This window comes from Harpia harpyja, chromosome 4 (assembly GCF_026419915.1).
Source record: "Harpia harpyja isolate bHarHar1 chromosome 4, bHarHar1 primary haplotype, whole genome shotgun sequence".
In the NCBI taxonomy this organism is placed as follows: Eukaryota; Metazoa; Chordata; class Aves; order Accipitriformes; family Accipitridae; genus Harpia; species Harpia harpyja.
This window is the reverse complement of record NC_068943.1, coordinates 31789411-31805519: the sequence shown is the minus strand read 5'-3', so window position 1 is coordinate 31805519 and position 16109 is coordinate 31789411. Positions and strand designations below refer to the sequence as shown.

Here is a 16109-nt window from a genome sequence, read left to right as displayed (position 1 = left end):
AAAAGAAAAGAAACTTTGGAAGATCTAACTTCCATCTAAGACAAAAAGTAAGATAGATGGATGTGGTAAAGAAAGGGAAATAGAAAAATAAATCAATAACAATGAAGTGGCAGAAAATTTTCCTCTCCCTGTGTAAAATTTCTCCTTTGAAAAGCTAAAGACTTGAAGCAGATTGGGTCAATACAGTCAGCAGAAAATATACTGAGGGATAATACTGTTATACCAGCCATACAAGTTGCTTGGAAATGACTGATAGCACGGTATAAGACAGTTTAAGACAATTTAGACAAATATGACATTAGAATCATAAATGACTAAATTATGAACAGCTACCATAAAGAACACTGGAAAAGAACGACATACAAATAATCTCCTGGCAAAGTAGACAGTGAAGTGTGAATTCAGTGTTCTGAATAACCAAAGCAAAGATGAGATCACATACAAAAAGTTGAGAAAAAATGACTGAAAAGCACTAGCGGGAGGTGGAATCCACAGCTATTAGGGAAAAGAGATTAGCAACTACCATCCTTAATTCAGACTACTGCAACAAAAACATTGGAAAAGCGCATACGCAGATGCACGGCTGAGGGAATGAACTTACTGAAAAGAAAATGGGAAAGGAGGAATTTGGTACTATAAGCTTAAGACATACAGGTTGCTTGTCTACAATGTGGAAGTTTCTTACTGGAAGCTTGAGTGGGTTGAAGCTAACGGTATGTTTCCCCAAGTACAGAAAGGATGGTGAAAATGTGGTGAAAAGGCAAAACCCCTTCTGACAGAATACAAAGCCATTCTTACAGATGCCAAAAGAAATGCTAGGTAGATGATGCGAAATCATATCTCACCATCGGATTAGATCAGCGGTAACGTGGTTGAAAGTACTGTCTGTGTAGGGGGAACACAGAGAAAGTATGTTGGAAAAGTAGGTTTTGTACTTGGAATACAACAATAAAGTAATACATAACACAAGAGATATTCCAAACTGGCTACCTGTCATTCTTTTGTTTTATATCCTCATTTCTACTGGTTGCCCTGCTGCACCATACAAGGAGAAGCCATTTAATGAAGGAGGACAGGAAGCCCATTTCACATCTGTTTTTTTACAGATAATCTGAAATGATACGCAGAATGATGCCAAAATGAATTCACTGGTGACAGCTGCAGGCACTGTCTCAAAGGATACAAAAATGGCATTAAGGTCGAAGAAATGTGCATAACCAAAGACACTAAAAAGATCTATACCACAGGGCAGAAAAGACTGCACCAGCTTGGCTCCCTCTACCTTACACTGTCCTTAACACTATTCTGGTGTGTTTTCCACTTCACACATTCTTACACAGAACACACACTCAGCTCTGTGCCATGAAAACAGCTCTCCGGATAGCTCCGACACAGCTCTGACATTATTTACTTATGCATTTACTTCAGACATTTTTGACTGAAAAGACATACAAAATAATGCTTTTATCTTGATGTCATGGAGATGTAGGGAGGGCAGGTAAACTCGGCAGCAGGCTGCCAGTTGGATCCTTCTGAATGTGTCGCTCTGAAATGGGAGCAAACTGGACAGAGGTTATCTAAGGGACTTGGACAGGAAGACCAGGAACACATCGAAATCTTATCAGCATCAGTGCTGAGCTAGGCAGGTTTTATACTGACAAGAGAGAAATAGCTAAAAACAATTGCAGATGTCATGGAAAATGAGATGTGCATAATGACGACTGACTATACAAGAGAGAAAACAGACTGGCTGAAGTTTAGATCAAATAACAAACTAACTGGGCAATATCTTGCTAGCAAGAATAGGACGTTAAGAGAGCTACAAAACGCACACAGATAGAGATGGAAGGAACAACCTGAAGAGTGTTTTGAGAAATACTAGTAAAGAAACACATTTTAATTCAATTAATGGCAAATTAAACCTAGCTTGCAAAAGAAAAACCGAGAGAAGAACGTTTAAACAGCTCGGAGACAGACTGTTTGTACTAGCTACATCCCAGTAGAGAGACAGGATAGGAATGCTGCTCTGGAAGGCAGGATGGGTGACCCAGGTCCAGGGTCCAGCAGCTGCAGTCCAAATGGATCTGCTGGGGAAGAGTGGAAAGTAATTGGGGATTAAAATAGAATTAGGGATTAAAAATAGAAACAAATTGTTGTCGCATTGGCAAAGTAACAGATGATCAGACTGTAAAATGTTACAGGCAAAAATAGTTACTGCTAATGCAGTACATGGTATGAGACTAAAAAGAGGGAGAGCTTTGCTGAGGACACTTTTGGCAACTGACGGGCATGCTTAATTGCAAATTAAAAAAACCCAAAATGCAGCAGGTGGGAAGAATTTGGGTTACAAATAAGATGAAAGCACTGCCAATTATCTTCTTTCCTTCATGAGCTTGCAAGTGAGGTGTCATGACAAAAACTACCTAAACTACAGTTTGGGTTTATAATCAAATCAGGAGTCCCTTGGGCAGCAGCTGCTACGAATTATGCTGAAATACCGAGGAGGGGCAAAACACTTAAAATTTAATGATGCGGTGGTCCCAGTTCAGCCCACCTCAGCAACCTTTTCACCCCCTTGAGGTCTTGGTGGTGGAGGGAAATCAATGCTAGCAGAAACACTTGCTGCTTTGACTACTTCACTGTTACCGGATTCTTTAGATTAGGTTTTTATTCATTTCTTCATTTTACAGTACAAGATTTTTCTCCTTTAGAGCTGGGAAGGCACTGGGCCACGACGCTGCCTCACTCGGCCGCTCCCCTCAGGCCCTGGGCGGGAAGAAGCGCCTGAAGAGGAGGATGAGGAGGAGGAAGACAGCAGCACCCATGGCCCCCCCCCCCCCCCGACACGGCAGACCCCGCGGGGGACGTCCATTTAAGCCCTGCTGAGGCGGCAGCCCAGCAGACAGGCACCGTGATGGCGGGCTGGAACCGGCCGCCTCAGGGCCCCGCCGCCGGGGGCGGGCCGGGGGCGGGCGGGGCGGCGGCAGGCTGGGCCGCTGCAAGGGCCGACCCCTCTCCTGCTCCTTCTCCCGCTCCGTCCGCCGCTCGGCCCCGCCGCTCCTCCGCGGTAAAGGGAGCAGGGGAAGGGGGTGCCGGGGGTGGGCAGTTCGGGTCGGGGGAGCGCGGCAGCCCGGCCGGGGCCTCGGTGCGGGGAGAGCGGTGAGGCGGCAGGGCCGTGCGGCCCCTCGGGCCCAGCCGAGGGGCGGGTGTGTGGGGGGGTCGGTGCCTGCGGGTATACCCTAGGGTGAACACGGAGGTACAGGAGAGCGCTTCGGTGCAGCGGGCAGGATTAATTGTGTGGAAATAATGGGTGTCCCGAGCTGGGGCCCAGCGTGCTGCTCCAGCGGCCTCTGGCTTGGTGCTGGCGTGGGACGGGCGTAGCGGGTTTTGACGTTGTCTTCTTCGGTGGAAGTTGGTGAACAGGCCCTGAGGGCTCTCCGTGGTGCGTGGGTTTTCTTGCCCGGTGCACCGTAGGAGAACACCACAGGTGGGAGGGAGGAAACGTTTACCTGGCCTGATGTTACCTGGTTTCTCCTCAGGTGTGCCGACCCTTCCCCTTTCAGCCGCCCGGTTGGCCTGACTGTCCGTGCAAACCGACAACGTCTGCGTTTGTGTCAACCTTCCCGAGTGTCCCTAGCAAGTCACAGGCAGCTCCAGGCTAGCCACAGCACGTGAGATTTCTTGCCCGGTAGCAGCACTGGTAGACAAAGCGAGCTACGGTTAGTGCAGAGGTAAAGGTGATAGCAGGTGTGGGTCTGTAGGAAAGCAGGAAGGCTTTCTCAGCTCTGCTCGCAAGAGTTCAGCTCCCTCACCCCTCCCTTTCCATGGGGAAACAGAAAGTTAATGAAAGATCAGAAAGTGTTTGCAGGAGATCCTTTCTTCTGAAGAACCATGACATTAAGCAAAGATGCTTTAAGATGCATTCAACTTTACTGTTCTCATAACTCACTGTAAGTCCAGGAATGTTTTATTTTCACATGTAACTTGCTCCTTTTTTTTGCAGTTAAAGCCATGGCACTGAAGCAGGTTTCCAGCAACAAATGCTTTGAGGGTTTCCAGAAGGTGTTTGAACATGACAGGTAAACACTACAAAAGCAACCTAGATGTTTAGCATGGGGCAGTGGATCCATACTATCGTTGCTGTCAGTGTTCTCAGTCTGCAGGAAAACAGTGTGTTCTCACTGATACCCGTATTTCCGTAAGGAATGCTGTCTGCTGCTGCTTTGGCTGTGTTCTTTTATTTCTGTGTTAATGTTTAACATGTCTAGTATACTTAGTGCTGTAGATCAGAGATGGGAAGCCAGTATTTCTACCTTTGAAAATGAAGAATTTTCAATTTCTGAATTACTTTGGGTTTTGCTGTTTGCAGCATAGAGAACTGCCATGTGTACAAAGTTCCATTCACTCTATTGAATACATCACTTCTATGCACTCTTAAAAAATGCTGTGAGCAGACAGACACAGGAGGTAAATTCTTGTTTGATGAAGGTCAACAGAAAAATATAGGGTTTTTTCATTTCTGATCCAAAGGAAAAAAAAATCATAAGTTATGCTTAGATAAACTTTTATTGACTATTTTAGGCTCTAGTATTAATTGAGCAATTGGTTAGTCTGTAGACTTAGCAGATTGAAAACCTCTCTTGCTGAGGCATGCTGTGCAGTGCATGTTCTGCAAGTCATGTGGATGTGTTCTTCAGTAAAAATTACTTTCCAAGTAATTTTTACAAGTAATTTTTCCAAGTTCAAGTTAAATATTGCTGGGGTCCAAAATTCAATTTTCAAACTTCCTGGTTAGCAGCACTGCAAAAATGTGGTTTATTTGTAAGTCTCTGTTTTAAGTATGTTCAGAACAAGGTAGGAAGGTTAGCTGTTGTCAATTCAGGAGGCTAAGGCTGAGTTTTAAAATTGCTTTTCACTTTATTTAACTTAGTTTTTATATTTCACTGACTAAATCTCTCTTTGAACGAAATGCATTGACTCAACCTTCTTTTTTTAGTGTTAGTGACCTTGTTAATAAGTAGTGGTGATAACAAGGAGTATTTTATTAATACAGTGCGGAGCTAAAATGCAAAATGAAATTTGGAATCTACCTGCCTCCAAAAGCAGAAACCGGGAAGTGTCCTGTGCTGTATTGGCTCTCAGGTAAGTAACGTGAATTTTAGTAACTTAAAAAAGATAATCTTAAGCATGTTTAAGCTACTGCGCTACAGTTACTGAAAACCTGATGTAGAAGTACTACAGTGAGGTAACCCTGTGGGATCAGAAGGGGCCGGGGGCTGAAGAGGCTTGTGTGGCAGGAGTGAAGTTGCCTCATCCACAGCATTGTTTCTTCATCTCTCCAGCTCCTGTGGTGTCCTATCCCGCTGCTGTCTTGCTGGATGTAAGGCAAGCTGGGATGAGACTGGATGGATAAACATATGCTCCCAGTTATCCTGGCTTTGGTCCTCTACCCTATTCCTGTCGTCTCCCACAGAGCTGGGACTTGCACCAGAAGTGCATAAGTAATGTTAAGGCATTGCTTTCAAAATGGTCAGATTTATGTTGGTGATGGCTCCAGGATTAATTAAATCTTTTTTTTTTTCTCTATTACTCAAAATGAAAAGCAGAAGCTCTGTCTTTTCTGTAACTTCAGGAGCTGCTTTATTGAGACTTGTGGTTAGAAAGTTGGAGAATTGACTGGTAGCGTGGAGACTATATTCCTTGTATGTATTCATTTCACAAAATAGCTAGTAGGTCTGATTTGTAGAATGACAGTGGACTGGGTAAAAATGTTTACCCTTGAAGTTGGAAGCATCAAAATTGTCTGAAGAGCTCAGAGTCATGCAGCACATTTATTTTTTGACTCTAAAAACCATGCTATCTTGGCTAGTATATTAGTCAAATTAGGTTATTTGCAACTTTTTTCCTCAAAGAAAAATAGAACCATTAAGCCCTCTCAAATGGCACAGTGAAGAAAAATTGAAATATCTGTGTGCAGTATTATTTTTTTGTAATTGGACTTCAGTTGGGCCTGCTGCAGTACAAAAGGCAAGATCTGTGGATTTTGGAGCAAGAGTGCTTATGGGCCTTTATCCTGTCTAAAGGATGTAGGGTTTGTCAGACCACATGTATAATTCTGTAATGCAAACAGCTGAAATGGTGGTAGAGAGAAAAACATACTTGCAGGGTTAGATGTCAGAAGTTAACAATGTTAACCTTATCAGCAGTGTCTGTAGTCTGTGGATTTAAATACATGGTACTTGAAGCTGTATATGCCACATGAGTAGGCACTTGGGGGGTACAGAGTACACATGGACCTGTTTTTGATCAAATGTTAGTGTGACTAGATGTGAAAGTGCAACTGTGTCAGTTTCTGTGGATTATTAAGTGTTGTTGAACCTAGTGAAAAGACTTCTCTGTGTTTATGGAGACAGGAATCCCTCTTGTTTTTCAAAACCTTTTCTGCCAAAAGGTTTGGTATGCTGTGAGCAACGTGTAACCAATGATATTTTATTTCTCTAGGGTTAACTTGCACGGAACAGAATTTTATAACGAAAGCTGGTTTTCATCAAGCTGCAGCTGAACATGGCCTTATTGTAGTCGTGCCAGACACAAGCCCACGTAAGTTTTAACGAGAAGTGTCTTAACAGTTGTGACACTGAAGTACGCAGTCCTTATCCTCAAAGAATGGAGTGCTGCAGTTTGCTACAAAGTGTGTTGCCCACCTGAGACAGCATATGACTTCACCTCCATATCTTGCATTGTTTGCTAGATTATATTGTGTGTATTTGTAATAACATTGTAGTGAAGGTTTGACATTAGAAACTTTTATTGTCATGGCACTAAAACTAGAAGGAGTCATTGAGTTCAGCACAAAGGAGGAGAGGGAGGAAAAGGAAAACAGGAGGCATGTTATCAGAGACACTTGCCTGCACTTTGTGGCTTGCTGTGACTTTAAAAAATCTGCATAATTGTGTTGTCACACAAAGATGTAATGTTTATTCTTTACTGTATTCTGTCTTCTAAAGGCAATTAAATACGTGTCTTCAGAGCACTCAGATACTTAGAAAAGCAAACCAGAAACCCTTGCCCCCTGCAGCTGCAATAGGCTACTGGTGAATGGCTTTTTTAAAGGATGTGCTGTTATTTGTATAAGGCTGAGCTTATGTGTGGTACAGGAAACCTGAAAATGGTGGATCTGCAGTTATGGAAATACAGTCTTTTGGGGATTCAATATATTATGTTTAGTATTTGCTGGATTCTGCTGAAGTCTCATGAGTGCTGTATATAAAAGTGGCAGTCTTCTATTTCTGAAGCTTTGGCGGGTCAAATCTGAACACAGGTAATACAGGAAAGAAGTGATGTTCTTTCCAGAAAATATTTTTCACATCTAGCTTTTGAAGTTGTCAGGTCAAAGAACAGAAATGCATGTTTCTAATGGAGAAGGGGGACAGAAGAGCCAGACTTGTGTATTAATGAACTTTACACTTCATTGTTGCTATTTGCTGCAGACTAGAGATGGGCAACTAGCCTTTGTGTTATTCATGTTGGGTAATTATGCTGGGACTTGTTTTTAGTGTTGTCTGTGTAAGTTGTCCCTATCAGTGTGTAACTGATTTTGCATAGTTCATTGCTTTGTCTGTTTTCTTTTAAAACCCTCTTTGCAGCTTCTCTTTTGCTTTTTAGTCTAATAACTGATGAGGATTGCTCTGCTATTTAGATGAATTTCAGTATGTGTTTTATATTATACTCTTAGATTTTAGGTCAGAGACCCCAAGTGTTCTTAAATCTCTTTGAGCTGTCTGGAGAAACAAGTGAAGAGCAGTTCAAATGTAATCACAAATTAAGAGATCTGAGCATAGGTAGTGAAAACGCTTACATGTGCTTTTTAACTGTTGTCATGGTTTAACCCAACCAGCAACTAAGCACCACACAGCTGCTTGCTTATTCCCCCCTCCAGTAGGATGGGGGGGAAGTAAAACTCGTGAGTTGAGATAAAGACAGTTTAATAGGACAGAAAAGGAAGGGAAAATACTACTACTACTAGGAGAATAGACAAAACAAGTGATGCGTGATACAGTTGCTGACTACCCACTGACTGATGCCCAGCCAATCCCTGAGCCAGCCCCCCCCAGTTTACATACTGGGCATGATGTCACATGGCATGCAGTACCCCTTTGGCCAGTTTGGGTCAGCTGCCCTGGCTGTGTCCCCTCCCAACTTCTTGTGCACTCCCAGCCTCTGCTGGCAGGGCAGTATGAAAAGCTGTAAAGTCCTTGACTTAGTATAAACACTGCTTAGCAACAACTAAACCATCAGTGTGTTATCAACATTGTTTTCATCCTAAATCCAAAACACAGCACTATACCAGCTACTAGAAAGAAAATTAACTTTATTCCAGCCAAAGCCAGGACAACTGTGCATTTATGAGAATTACCTTCCAGGAGCTAGGACATTTGTCTGGATGGGGAAAAAGACTGCATGAAAACATGAGATATCTGTCATTACAGGCCCTCTGTCAGGCCCTGATAGACTTTACTTTTCCTCCTTCATAGGGGTTTGCTTTTCCAGACAGGTGTGCTGAGCACTATTTTGCAGGTGCATTTTCAAATTTCTTTTTTCAAGGCTTCCCTTAAGTTTTTTGTAGCAGAATCAGTGTTGCCTTCATTGCCTGGCAGGACTTCCTGAGTTTTTGTCTGTCTCTGAGGGACTAAAGATAGGCTTTTTATATCCAACATGTTGTGTAAGCACCCCCAGTCCCTGTGGCTGCTGGACTGTTAAGTTACAAAATCACTCAGTGTTCAAGGGCACGTTACTGGAGCAAACTCAACTTTGATCCCTGTGAAAATCTGATTTCACACTGTGACAGGGTGGCAGGTATCTCTGCACAAATTGTCAAGGACTGTCAAATTACACATGGGTTTGCAGTGTAATCTGACAGTGGTGAAAGCCCATGTAATTTTGGATTGCAGAAACTAAGAACGTTTTGGAGAAAGGAAAGCCGTTATTTCCTGTCACATATATCTTGAAATATTACATTCTGTTCTGCAAACCAGGCTGGTAAATCACAGACTAATCAAAGGGAGAGTAAGAGAGGACTGGATGGGATGTATTGACTTTCAAGGAGACATCTGCAAATTTAGTTTGGAAGTGTAGCCTTGGAAAAGAAGATACAGCCCTGCAGTTATTCAAAGAAGAAATTACTTAAGTTTTATGGGGAGGTACAGGTGGGAGCAATGAAATGAATTGCAGAAAAGGTAGAGTTATATACTTAAAAAATGATAGGAACAGTAGTGTTGTTATGCTGTTGAATCTTAAAAAGGGATGTGTAGCAGACATTATTTGAAGCACATAAACTGGTCCAGACACACCACTTGGTGATATATGGTTCTGCCCTTTTGTGGGAGAGAGAATTTTCTGCAGTTTCTGTTTCTCACATAGTTTCTTGTACTCAGCAGGATGAGGTCTAATAACAGAAATAAGCTGATAGCACTAATTAAAAAGTGCCAACTTTTGAATGAGTCCCTGGGTAAATTGGACGAAGCTTTACAGAATTAGTTTAGGAGAGATCTGTATGTTATGTTTATTTATGAAAGGATACTGAAACAAGTTAGAAGCTGGATACATCTGTAGGTAATACTTAAGTGGCATTTTGAAAGCATTGTTGAAGTAACACTTGAAAACACTGTACTAATGAATGAAAATCTGAATTGTCGTATAGTTGGAGGGGTAGAGACATGTTGGTTGAGAAAATCATGTCCCGAGTCTCTGATTTGTACGGCAGGTTCTCCAATTCTGAATATCTAGTAAAGGAAAGACAGTAACTATAGAAAGAATTTTCATGGTAGGTGGCTGCAATATTGAAGGAGAAGATGAAAGCTGGGATTTTGGCACCGGTGCTGGTTTTTATGTGGATGCAACTGAAGATCCTTGGAAAACAAACTATAGGATGTATTCTTACATAAAGGATGAGGTAACTTTGCTGCTTGGTTCTCCTGGTGGTGTTGGGTAAGATAAGGGGTGCGGTTCAGTCATGCACTTTCTTCCTAGCGCCAAAGCTTGCTTAAGGTGATCTTGATAGCCTATGGATGGTTTGTCATTTTCTTGCTTTCCTCTTTTTTATAAAAAGAATTTATTATTTCTTTTTCAATCTTTGATTATTTCAGTTATTGGATTTATCCAGTTGTTAGGCCTTTCCTCACCAAACAGATATTGTTGTAGAACTGAGGAGGGGGAGGACCGCAGCAGACAGATGATAACACCTGGCAGGGCTTGAGCAGGAACTCCTTGAGGCTACTTTCCTGCCGGAGATGCCACAGGGTTGGCCTACACTTCTAATCTCCATTTTGCTCTCGTTAAATCTCTGCTCTGCTGCTTTGGGAACAACCCACTGCTTTTCACTGCACCAGTACTTCAGTTGTATTGATCGTTTAGACTGTATTCATGTCTGTCTTGGAAGAGTGGGGGTGTGCGTGGTGGGTTTTTTTTGTTTTGGGTTTTTTTTTTTCCCTTAACTTGGTGTAAAAGGAGGTCCTTGAAATATATATTGGAAAGGTGAGTATCCAGTTTACTCTGCATGCGGTTTGTGTGATCTGGATTAAAACTAAAGTTGATGGGAATATGGGGAGCAAATAATCTCCTGAGAACAATTTGCCATTCTGGTCACTTACAGGAGCACATACATATTTATGTATCTATTAAAGTAAGATTTATGTTACAGGGTTATGATAGATTTCTGTAGAGATACTTTGAGTTACTTATTATCAGATTAATTCTTTCCTTTTGATTTTACAGTCCTGTTCAGATTGCTTTCAGGCCATGATCACAAATGTCAGGCTAGAACCAAAGATGTGCCTTTGGTTTCAGTGGCTTCCTGGCATTAAAACACGTTAGTTATTTGTGTGCTTTTTTTCCTAAACATACTCAAGTTGCTTTAACGTTTTTATTCCACTGTTGTTCCTTTACAGCTGCCTAAACTAATAAATGCCAATTTTCCAACTGATCCTGAACGGATGTCTATTTTTGGGCATTCCATGGGAGGTCATGGAGCTCTTATTCTTGCTCTGAAGAATCCTGGAAAGTACAAAGTAAGATATAATACAGTTTATATGAGGTATACTAAGGCTTATACAGATTTCTATAGAAGTGAAGAAAGAAACCATAATAACCAAGTTCTGTTATAGCATTAAATGTACAAATAGCTTTAGTTGTAGCAGCTCATTGATCCCTAGTATTAGAATATGGAAAATTGCCAGAAACACCACTCTGGAATGTGAGTATCAGCGAAATAAAAAAAAACCTACAAATTTTAAAAGTTAAGAAAAGTTCTGTTTCTTTTGCATGATGCTACAGCTCTTCCAAATGAATCCTTAGTTACACTTAAATGTAAACAGGCTTATTCTAGCTCTGGAGTTAACTCATGTTGCCAACATTGTCTACAAATCTGGTTGTGTGATTTGCTATATCTTTTCAAATCTTGTCTTGTTCGTTTTGGAGCTTTCATTACCAGCAAACCTTTTTGCCACCATTATATGTGTGTTTGCTTAGAATTTACAACAGGGTAGTAAACTCCAGCTGATAGCAGGTGTAACTGTAAGCACCTGAACTGCACACAGAATAGTATCTGGAGGACATTCCCCACCTCTTTCCCCCCAGCCCCTGAGATTTGCATGTCAGCTTTCCTATAAATTGATTTTTGCAGTATTCAAGGTATCTCAAGTTGTGTTCATTTGTATTCTACTTGAGCCTAAATCAAACATGCTGCTACTGATTTGCCTTTCCTTTATACTCATGAGGGTTGAGAAAAATTTTATTGTTCTCTTTGGAGACATGCTTATGTAAAATGGATTTCTGGGGGAGAATCAGGCATTGGTGGTTGAGAGATGAGGGGCTCTGCCTTTGTGGATCAGTCCTTTCATGGGCTGTCTTGGCCCTGCACTTTGTGGTCAGCTGCTGCAAAAATGCAACTGTGTTTTTGAAAATAGCAGAACATTTGCTCAGTGTCAGTAGCTTGGTGTTAAGAGTTGAATGTAAGATGAAGCTTTGTTTTTATCTCTCCTTTTTATCTTTTGGAGCCAGTAGTTCAGAAATTTCCATTTTTGCTGTTGGCACTTAACTGTGAATTGTATCATCTAAAAGAGTTAAACATTAAATTGAAAATACCAAAATCCAGGAGAACTGGCAGTGTCTCAGATGGTTTGTTGCTATTTTTTGTAAGACATAAAAGTGGAAATATTGATGTCCCAGGGCCAAATAGAAAAGAAGAACGTAAGAATATGGCTTGGACTTCTGATACCAGTACCTGGAGTTGTGATCTGAAATGTGCTTTTCTTGACCCCTAATCCTGGAGGTACCTAAATTCATGAGACACTGTTGCATGCTTAGACTGGCTGAGCAGCCCCATGCCTCAGGCTTTTGTTATGCTCTGCCAGAATCCAGTTGGAGGTGAAATGGTCCCACATTCTGACCATGCTGACCCAGCAGTGGACTTGAGATCCTTCTCTGCTGCTTAAGGGAATTCAAGCCAACATCTCCTAAGAAGGAGAGGAACAGGGCATCTAGCCCTGCCTTTTGAAGCTTGGCTGATGTGCAAAAAGGAAAGCAAAACTGCGGGGCTAGGAAGAAGAAATAAGAGGGAAGTAGGATAATAGTTAGGGCACCTCAGAGGGTTGGTGGCGGAGTCCTGGGTTCTGGCAGTAACTTCAATTTTTGAAAAGGCTTTTATTTTTGCTTACTAGTTAGCAGAAATCACTTCTCTTAATTCATACTTTTTTTCATGCTTTCTTTCTCAACAGTCTGTATCAGCATTTGCTCCTATCTGCAACCCTATTCAGTGTCAGTGGGGGAAGAAAGCCCTTGGTGGATATCTGGGATCAGATGTAAGCAAATGGGAGGTATGTGTTGCAGCTTGTAGTCCTTTAATAGCACATGAATGAGCAATCTGTAGGTGTATCACAGCAGGGGTCTGGAACAAAACTCTGGGGTGCCCCTGAGCTGGTACTGTTGTTTTACTACACCCCTAAGCGTGGATAAGCACTGTATGTTTCTGGTGGGTATGACTTGCTGTTGCCTGATGGTGCTTGTAACAAATGTAATGAGATAGAAGGCTCTCATCAAATTGCCTAAATTCCTCCCTGTTTTATGAAGACCTTAAAATCTGGGCTAAGAAGAATTATGAGCAGTCTGAGACTTTCTCCATGGCATGGAAGCAGTCAGCAGTTTAAAAGAGAGTTAGGCTATGGCTTGTTTCTCAAAAATGCAGTTCTCAATATACAGAACAGCTGTTTTTTGTAGTAGCCCAAAGAGAGACTGCTACAAACTTATCAGACTGATGAGCCTCATGGCATCTGCAGGGACAGCCTCTTGGAGGCAGCTAGCAGAGGAGCCCATTGGAAATTGGCATCCCGTAGAACAGGATTAAACCAGACAAAGTTAGGTTTTAGTTCCAGGGCCTCAATTTTGAAATATAAGTAGTCATATATGAATGGCTAAGATACAAACATTTTTGTATGTGTGTTGCTGCATTATTTGAGCAGCCCTTCATTATTTTTAATCTCAGCATAAACATTGCACTGTCTCCCTAGAATTAAGTTAGAAGGGATCATCGTGACCAGGTACTCTGATCTCCTTGTAAATAAACACAAGCTGCAGTTAAATCTCATGTAAATTGGATTAAAGTATCTCTTAGGAAGACATCCAGGGCAGATTAAAACATTACAGGAATGGAGAGCACTAGCTGCTTTCACAGTTATTAATAGTTTGTATATTTAAAAATCACCAGTTAAACTTGCTTACATTTAATATAATTAATTTATTTTGCAAAAAGAAAAAGTTTTCTGGCCCCTTAACTTGTTTTGGATCTCTTCTGCAAACCCAGTCCAGCAGATCAACAGCAGGCATCAGGAATAGACTTAGACCTGCCTTTGCACAGATACACAACCTCTGATTCCCATGTTTCTGCTTAAAATTGCCATGTGTTACACGGGTGTTTTGACCTTTAGCTGCCAAAATAGTTACATCAAGATACCAAGTTATTTTGGCAGTATCTAGTTTATGTACAAGCATGTGAATTGGTATTAGATTAAATTGCTGTTTTTGATTCTGTATGAATTTAGCCCTGGGCTGGACATTGTGTTTGGTCCGGAAATGATGTCAAACTGCCAGCTTGGTAATTACTTAGATCATCCCATTTGCCCTTTTTAAAACATGGGTATTACTTTTCAGTTGTCTGGAATTTCCCCAGTTTTTTGCTTTTCCAATGTGCAATTTGGTGTCCTGATCAGTATTACTCCATATATGCCATTCTTTTCTTGCAGCCAGCAAATTTGACCCAGTCTAACCTATGTAACTGGATGTCATTTCTCTTTTATTCCTGCAGGCATACGATGCTACACAACTTGTGAAGTCCTATCCAAACTCTCACCTGGACATATTGATTGATCAAGGCAAAGATGACCAGTTTCTATCCGCAGGCCAGTTACTGCCCGATAACTTCATCGCTGCCTGCACAGAGCAGAAAATCCCAGTTGTCTTTAGGCTGCAGCAGGCAAGTTGCTTCTGCAGTCTGTGATTGTTGGGTTGTTGCTTTGTGATTTTTTTCGGGTCTGTGTGGCAGGTAGTGAAGAGAGTGTCTCTCCATGGGGTTGCTTTCACTTTACCTGTGAGTCTGTCCCTGGCCAAGTGAGGAAGAGGGTGAGAAGTGATATTTTCCTTAGTAACTATAGAGTGCAGTATCTATCAGATTCAGCTGCATTTCACCACTAGGTGGGGGTCATGATTTTAGTTTCAACAAGCTAATGAGTTGATGGTAACTCAAGCTGCCAGTGGTCGGCTGAAGCAGCAGCATTAATGATTTTTAACAAGTATCACAGTCACTGCACAAGCAAAGTGACAGATGTCCTTTTGCTGGATTCCTTATCTGTACTGCGGGTATTGTGTTTAGCATAAAACTTTGTGATTTAGTTTGCATGTGTTTGTGTAAATCAGGAAAGGTTTGGAACTACTTAAAACCTTAGATTCATTTAAAGACCCAGGTGGAAGGATTGCTCTTCCTTCTAGTGCAGTGACCCAGAACAGTCCTGTCCTGAGAGCATTGAGTCTTTTCAAGTGACTGAACAACTTCAAGCCAGACCCAGTGAGGGGCCCAGCTGTGGAGAATGAGGGATTGTCCTCTCTGATTTATCATAAGCCCTGCACCAAAAGATACAGTTAGTGCTGACAAAGTGGAGTAGTTCAGAGGTTTACATGTCATTTTAGCGTAGTGCTGGAGCAGTAATTCAGACCTGGGCTGTCTTCTCCTTATACCTTATGTTTTACCTGTCAGACAATGCAGTGAGGGGAACTGTTCTCTCAGATTGCATCTCATTCTGCAGCTGACAGTTGCTGTTACCTGTCTGTAACTTACATGCCCAGATTAGGGCAGGTTAAAGTACTTTCTGTTTGTTTAGCTTCCTAGTGTTCATATATACTTACCCTGTTAGTTAGGTATCCTTTACAGTTTTTATACAAAATACCGGTATTTTTGATTTCTTAAAGCAGATCAAACCAGAAGAATCATTACCTTTCCTAGAAGAGAGCTTAGCATGATTGCTTTATCATGAACTATAGGCTTTTGCTGATTTCTTTGTTGTTGTTCTTTTCTAGGGTTATGATCACAGCTATTTTTTTATTGCTACATTTATTAATGACCACATCAAACACCACGCAAAATGCCTCAATGCTTGAACCATTTGGATGTGAGCGTCGTTTGTCCAATATGAATCAAGGGATAGAGGTGAACTAAACAAAAAATTATTTGCTGACATAGTGTCTGTAAAATGGAGCTCTTCTCACTGTACTGCTGAGAAAAATAAAAGTCCCACTTAATTTGATATGTGTGCTTTAGAGTAAGTATTTTGGATGTTCTTGCATGCTTCAAAAAGTCTCTCAACACTGTGAAGGTGCCTGCTGCATTCTAGGTCAAAATGAAAATGAGCAGATGAGTGAGTTTCAAATTATGAATGTGGGTACGTACTTGGGACCTCATGACAGTTTCTAGTGCAACTACACAGACACTATGAGTAACAACAGTGTGCCTCTTCAGCTAATTAAATACCAGGGTTCACTTTGTCACTTAATGCCTAAGGAAGTTG

General features: G+C 41.6%; 1 protein-coding gene across 3 annotated transcripts; it reads left to right on the top strand.

Annotated features, from left to right (window-relative positions):
* The first annotated feature begins 2973 nt into the window (after positions 1-2973).
* Positions 2974-15848, top strand: ESD (esterase D). Of its 3 annotated transcripts, none has more exons than XM_052786121.1 (10): positions 2999-3067; positions 3540-3719; positions 4004-4079; positions 5054-5142; positions 6502-6600; positions 9828-9952; positions 10947-11066; positions 12774-12872; positions 14357-14524; positions 15622-15848. In XM_052786121.1, the coding sequence occupies exons 3-10, from the start codon at positions 4012-4014 to the stop codon at positions 15700-15702; spliced, it is 849 nt and encodes a 282-aa protein (XP_052642081.1). In that variant the 5' UTR covers positions 2999-3067; positions 3540-3719; positions 4004-4011; the 3' UTR covers positions 15703-15848. The 3 variants fall into 3 exon arrangements, with proteins under 3 accessions (XP_052642080.1, XP_052642081.1, XP_052642079.1); XM_052786119.1 differs by having other exon boundaries at positions 3540-3731; XM_052786120.1 differs by lacking the exon at positions 3540-3719 and having other exon boundaries at positions 2974-3067.
* Positions 15849-16109: the final 261 nt, after the last annotated feature.

Coding starts and splice junctions, on each gene's coding strand:
- ESD (XM_052786120.1), top strand. CDS start 4,012: ATGGCACTGAAGCAGGTTTCCAGCAACAAATGCTTTGAGGGTTTCCAG. Junction 6,601..9,827: donor CGTGCCAGACACAAGCCCAC/GTAAGTTTTAAC, acceptor TTTTCATGGTAG/GTGGCTGCAATATTGAAGGA. Junction 14,525..15,621: donor TTGTCTTTAGGCTGCAGCAG/GCAAGTTGCTTC, acceptor GTTCTTTTCTAG/GGTTATGATCACAGCTATTT.